The sequence below is a fragment of the Haliotis asinina genome, chromosome 14 (genome assembly GCF_037392515.1).
Source record: "Haliotis asinina isolate JCU_RB_2024 chromosome 14, JCU_Hal_asi_v2, whole genome shotgun sequence".
Taxonomy (NCBI): domain Eukaryota; kingdom Metazoa; phylum Mollusca; class Gastropoda; order Lepetellida; family Haliotidae; genus Haliotis; species Haliotis asinina.
In genome coordinates, this window is record NC_090293.1 from 3,431,894 (window position 1) to 3,438,933 (window position 7,040).

The window sequence follows — 7,040 nt, forward strand, 5'->3', positions numbered from 1 at the left end:
AAACACAGTATGTTTATCTCTATTCTACCATACCGCGTTATCAAGATTAAAAAAATGCATACTGTGTTGGAAAATCAGCTAGAGGTATATAACGTGATTGTATACCTCTGAATGACTTCGAGTAACCAATCACAATCCAGTATTTACTGGTGTGGTAGAATGGTAGAATTAAACAATAGAATTAGAATTAGAAGTCATGGTAGAATTAAACATATTGCATCTGAACAGCAGGGCTGATATAACCAATCAAAGAAGATCTCTATGCGATATTCAAAGTACATGTATGGCCTTATCAAGCGTGACATACATACACTTTACAAGTAGATATACCCAGCAAAAAAGGAGTCGATATAGGCATTAGAGTGTCGACTCGGTCAAATAATGGTCGCAAAGATGTGATTGAGGATTTGTTAGCATTTGACATGACAAAGACTGACTATCACCACAGACCATATAATATTATATGGTCTCTGCTGTCACTTTCTGGGGTCACACGATAAAGCAAAAGCGATGACAGTCAAGGGCAGATAACTCTAATTCTATCAATGTTTCGGAAGTTGCAAGTGTTAGAGTTTGCACGTGTATTTACGAGAAAGACATTTGGACCTAGAAGGTTAGATAAACCAGTCTCTTGTGGAGATTATTCATTATTATAATATGCAAAAACATAGTGGACGATATGTTGACAGTGTTGAAGTACCGGTGTACAATAATGTAACGAATCCGGCGATATGTGTTTAATTGTGTGTTAAAATGAATACAGATACACATAGGCACTGGAGTGATTAGATTACACCAACGGATAGATGCATGTTCGTGTCACGCCATTATCAGTTATATGGATACTAGTACAATCAGTTACATATTGATAATATGAGAGAATAATAAAACCTTGTATTATTGAACAAATCAAGTCTGCAAGTGGAATGTGAAAGGTATAGATTTATGAGAAAGGTGTATTTATTCAAATTTATAGCTTTAATGTTGCCAACAATATACCTTGTATAAATACAAATGTTTACATCAATATCTGTCACCACCAAATGAGATACTTCCTATTAGCAAAGACAGTACAGAGTTAGCTAAAAATGAGATTTGGTATCATTGAGTTTGGGTCAATTTACCTTGCATTGTAGACAGTCTCTGAAAGTGAAAGTTTGCCAAGTCCCTGTGTACAGACTTATGAGTGAGGAACCTGCTTGCAAGCGCCCCTGCATGATGAAAATAGGGACTCACAATGGCACATTCCACTGCGATGAAGTGCTGGCATGCTTCATGCTGAAGCAGTTACCCCAGTACAAAGATGCTGAAATTGTCAGGTGAGAATATGGTCCTTGTGATATGTGGGGGGGATGTATTTTCAAGGCCCCGAGGATGCTTAGTGATAATTTTAGATGATTCAAGGCTTCGACAAAGGCATGGTAACATGTCGCACAATTCAAAAGTCCATTTTCCTCAAAACAAATACCTCCCCTTAAAGGTCACATGCGACCAAAAAATCAAAGATAATTAAAACACAATTATCACTTATTCATGACATATAATATACACAGTTACTTGTAAAAATTCAAATAAACAAAAGCGTACAGTCGCGATTCAAAAGTGCAATATTTTGCACTTGGGCTTACTTCCCTCGAAACGAATCCCTAGGGAGACCAAACCCAGTAATAGTGAGTGGATGTGCACTCATGTGTAACAATGGCTTCCAATTGGCGGGTTCATTTGCTGATACGCTGAGGGTTCATTGTGTGTACAGAAAGAAGATGAAGTATGGCGAGGCACAAGAAAGTAATATTCTTTATGGATAACAACTTCATTTATTGTACTTGATGAGTCGTTTCTGTATGGATTCATGGATTGTCAAACAAAGAAGAAGTTGTAATCCATAAAGAATGTAGACAGACATGTTTGTTTCAACCCAATCAAAAATCATCTCTGTAGAGATGGTGAACTACTGTGTGGCTGGAAACTGTCATTCGTCACAGTACAAAGCAGGACTTGAAATTGACAGAAGTACGCACCAGTTTCCGTCAGAATCAGTCATCCGAGAAAAATGGATGTATTTGTTTGCAACCCACAGACATCAAGACATGTCATGTGTACAAGGATCTCACCTACCTAGTTGCATAATGTGGCAGAGACATGACTCGGATCAATTTATTTTGTTTATGGCGTATAGCCTGATATGTGTTAAGTTCAAATTGCATGTGTTCGATGATTGAAGCTGTGTATGTTGTCTTTAGCAGACAGGCAGGCAGACATACAGGTGTCAATAAACCAGACATTGAGCTTTCTCAGTGACAGAGGCTGCTTACCACAGTCAACAAGTTTTTTTATGTAACGAGTAGATTATTTCCTTGTTTGTGTACACAACCAAGATTAGACTACTGTTCACCTCATACTGCGGGCATGCATACTGTTTCAAGCTCTGCAAACATATTCACTGTGCATGCGTATGGGTGCAGGAAAGCACAGCTGTTGAAACCACTTTTTCCCCTAGCGCTGGGGGAAATTTAGTGAATCGTTTGAACTCTGATTTCGTGGGCTTTTTTCATAGCGTTGTTTTTTTCAACTTTGTGGGTTGAATTGGGATTTTTGATGATTTTTTTCGGTAATTGCATACCGAAAGTTATCAGAATCTGCAAAGTTGTATTTTACGTTGCATGTTAAATATGACCTGTTATCAGTAAAATAGGGTCACCTCCATATAATTATAAGGTCATTTATAACTGTTAATTTGCATATTATTTTATTGCATTCTACAAATTTTTACTGCCATTTTGACATGTGTTTCCAACTTATGACACTTGAGAAGTTCGGGTTAGAATTGATCCTCAGTAACCCATGTCTCATGAAGGATAGGCCTTCAGCAGCCCATGCTTGCCATAAAAGGCAACTATGCTTGTCATAAGAGGCGACTAATGGGATTGGGTGGTCAGGTTCGCTGACTCGGTTGACATATGTCATCAGTTCCCAATTGTGCAGATCGATGCTCGTGTTGTTTATCACTGGATTGTCTGGTCCAGACTCGATTATCTACTGCCGCCATATAGCTGGAATATTGCTGAGTGCGTCATAAACTAAACTCACTCACTAACTCACTCAGTTATTTGCAGATGCTACCATATAGCTGGTACATTGCTGAGAAAAACTTCACTCACTCACTCACTCACTCACTCACTCACTCACTCACTATGTTTCCACAGGACACGGGATGCTGCAGTGCTTGACACATGTGATATTGTGGTTGATGTCGGGGGAGTGTATGACCCAGACAAAAACAGATTTGACCACCATCAGAGGTAACAATATGAAAACATATTTATGAAAAAAAATGTGGGTTTAGACCATATTTACAGAAACCAGTTTTGTTTCAGCCATGTTGTATAGCTATGAAATACTAAGTTATCGCATAGACTTACAGACATCCTGACAAACATAACCTTGTAACAAAGATTCATCCCTTCACAATACCAGGCGTGTGTTTCGAATTCTGGTTGCTCTATTTTTTTTGTCTGCATTCATGGTCGTGGATTTCACCAAGGTGGTAAATGTCTTAACCAGCATCCTTGTGGTGTTTCCTACCAACCGGAGAGCGTCCGATAACATTCACTAAACGGGGGCAAGGGTGGCAGACTTGTCTTAGGTGTCATCTAAAGCAGAAACATGCAGTTATGGATTCAGTTACCAGATAGCCCTTATTTAGTGTAATGGCACCAAACATGTTTCACCAAAATGGTTTCCTTGCAAGACCTGCATTATGTGAGACTGTTCTGCCTCTAATTTTTAGCCAACACCCTTCTGATTCTGTAAACTTAAAACAACAATTCATTTAACAACTGTCCTTCATCTTTTCCCAGAATTAAAACAGAAGTAAATATGTACATGTCGCTAGTTCTGTTCATATTGCCTATATATACTAGTATCACCTTGGTTACAGGACCTTCTCTGAGAACATGAAGTCTCTCCGTCCCGACAAGACATGGGAGACTAAACTGAGCAGTGCTGGCCTTGTGTATGTCCACTTCGGTGGTGAGCTGCTTGCACAGGTCCTAGAGCTGCCTCGTGAAGACCCCATCACCAACATCATCTATGACAAAGTGTATGAGAACTTTGTGGAGGAGATCGATGCCATTGACAATGGTATTGACCAGACTGATGGCGTCCAAAAGTAAGATACAAGTCATGTAATAATCACCTCTGAACCAAATCGTTAAGCAATGTTGGCCCACTTACTTTAATGACTGTGTTCTTGCATAAGTATACATCTCACGAGTTTTCTCAGAGTATTAACACTACGAGTTAGTTATCTCATAGCTACATCAGTGATACTTTGAAACAAGCTTCTCATGTTGGCAAACAGGAACAAGAATTAATTGTGTCTTGCAGCAAACACGACCAGAATTGATACTAAACTTGTGGGGGTTGTCAACGTGTTAATTTGTTAATGAAACTAGGATCATAATGCAGGCTGACAGAGCATTTGACCTTAACGCAGGGTCAGTAGTTGGTTGGTTGGCAACTGATCAATAAAATAGTAAACTGTGGGGAAAATAGTTAAATGTCGTAGAAGGTATGCATGCATGATATATTGTTTCTCTTCTTGAATCACCAAAGCAGCTGAGATTGTCCAAGTTGAATTAAAACAAATGAGATTGCTTAGTTTCTGTTGTCTTTGGTCTGATTACATAATCATTTGTGAAGCATCAACCGATCTGAGCACTTTGGAGTTATTACCATATTCCCTGTATTAAGATCTGATACCAGTCTGTTAGAAGTCATTGTAAGCACCCTTTTAAGATATGACAAGTGTATGTTTTTCTGTGTATGTTGGTTTTCAGATATCGAATCACAACAACACTAAGCAGTAGAGTTGGGAATCTCAACCCTCAGTGGAACCAGACGGATGTGGACATAGATGTAAGATTGTCGTGGAACTGTATATGATACACAAGGCATCGATGTGACTGATGGGAGTGACTCTGTTGATGTTAAAGTTGTCCCAGAAAAGTAGTGGATGTTTTGTCAAACAGAGCTGTTTGTTTCTAAGCAACCTTGGTTATGTCCTTTAGACATGCAAGGATCTGATGACTGCAGTTTCGAACGTTAACATTTGACTATCATTACAGCTATGCTCAAGTGCTTTACCTGCGTCATTGTTGCTTTTTCCTTCCACACTGAGGTAGCATATCTCAAACAAAGATAGGTATTAACCTCACCTCGCCTTGTCTCACCTCGTCTCGCCTCATCTCGTATGATTCTTCCAGGCGCAGTTCCGCAAAGCCATGGAGATGGTGGGTTCAGAGTTCATGGACCGTGTGTTGTACTTCAAACAGTCATGGCTGCCAGCAAGAGATCTGGTACAGGCTGCCATCAAACAAAGGAAGGAAGTATGTGCACTTTGTTCCATGCACTCCATAAATTGATACTGTCAAATTTACAGGATTGAAAAGTATGAAGGCATCAGTAAATCTCTGCAGTTAAAGTATATTGAGAGACTAGGGGCTTGTATCAACAAGATATGACCCTACAACACTCTCCTTTCCTGTGTGATACTAGTCTCTCGTCCCTTACGTCCCTCCCTGCCTAGCCAACTACTTTCTGACATAATGATTCACGGTGACCAAATACTATTCATTTAGTATTATCTGTTCATCACCAAAAGTTATCCTGTGGGTTGTGGCCTGTACCTGGATCCATTTCATATCATTGCAATGATGTTGAAATGAGTAACTTTTCTGTGGAACCAGTACCTTTAGATACTGTATTGTGTTGTGTAGGTTGATGAATCAGGGGAGATAATCTGCATGAAGGAAGGCGGTGCCCCATGGAAAGATCATCTGTTTTCTCTGGAGGCGGAGCTTGGCGTGAGCCCACCAATCAAATACATCCTGTTCACAGACCAGAACGGAGCATGGCGAATCCAGTGTGTACCGGTCAGAGTTGGGTCCTTTGAGAACAGGTTTGTGTTTGAAAAGTTAAAGCCATCCTTCCTATGGTTTCCTATTTTCTTACGTCTCCAGATGACCTCAGTGATGGAGTCAGTATCATATAATGTGAAGAGCCAACTATTATGTTGTAGTCAACTATTATGAATGTTTTTAAGAAATACCTTTGTTGTTATAAAAGTAACACTCACATATTCAAATGCAGGAAATGATTGCCAAAAGACATCTGTCCATGTCACGAGTAATTTGGCTGTCCTTTTGGCTGATGGCATTTCTTTGCATGACTTGGTACTTGCAACCATCTATATAATCAAAATGCCTCAATTGACTGTAGAGAGTAGTGTCTGTTCACCAGAAAATGTCATGTATGTCACATCTATACTGATGTTTACTGCTTATGTTGGCAACTCCATGACCACATCTCCCACAGATCAGTGAAAATAGGACCTGCATTACTTCCTTGCACCACCAGTCGACATGTCAATATATTGTACATTTATATGTTTCATATTTGAAATGTAACAAATGATGCGGCTGTTTCTTGGTGTGTACGTATACCGACACTTTATCAAAACTCCAGGATAGTGTGGTAGCCTTATGATTGAAGACCCGAGTTTGATGCCCCACATGGGTTCAGTGTGTGTAACCCATTTCTGGTGACCCCACTTGCCGTGATATTGCTGGCATGTTGCTAAAAGTGGCACAAAGCTACACTCACTCACTCATTATCAAAACACCATGTAAGATGTTAATATGCTTTCTGAAAGTGCCTCGGTGGACATTATAAACCATTTCCGTCTGGTTATTGCAGACTGTCCATCTTGGAGGAATGGAGGGGAGTGAGGGATGAGGAGCTGACCGAGAAATCGGGAATTCCTGGTTGTATCTTTGTCCATGCTAGTGGCTTCATCGGCGGCAACAAGACTTATGATGGCATCCTGGAGATGGCTCGGCGTTGTCTCAAACAGCCTAGCAGCTAATGAAGGATCATCTCTCACCTTCACTATATAAATCATGCTTATAAAATTTTGTGTTTTTTTGTTATTTGTATTCTGTAAGCATTTTGGAAATTTCAGTCCTGCAGAATTTATG

The 7,040-nt window shown here is 39.8% G+C and overlaps 1 protein-coding gene across 1 annotated transcript; it reads left to right on the plus strand.

Annotated features, from left to right (window-relative positions):
• Window positions 1-531: 531 nt before the first annotated feature.
• LOC137260955 (MYG1 exonuclease-like) lies at window positions 532-6,974 on the plus strand. Its single transcript, XM_067798529.1, has 8 exons — window positions 532-613; window positions 1,137-1,319; window positions 3,207-3,302; window positions 3,941-4,171; window positions 4,842-4,920; window positions 5,268-5,390; window positions 5,781-5,962; window positions 6,760-6,974. The coding sequence occupies exons 1-8, from the start codon at window positions 546-548 to the stop codon at window positions 6,926-6,928; spliced, it is 1,131 nt and encodes a 376-aa protein (XP_067654630.1). The 5' UTR covers window positions 532-545; the 3' UTR covers window positions 6,929-6,974.
• Window positions 6,975-7,040: the final 66 nt, after the last annotated feature.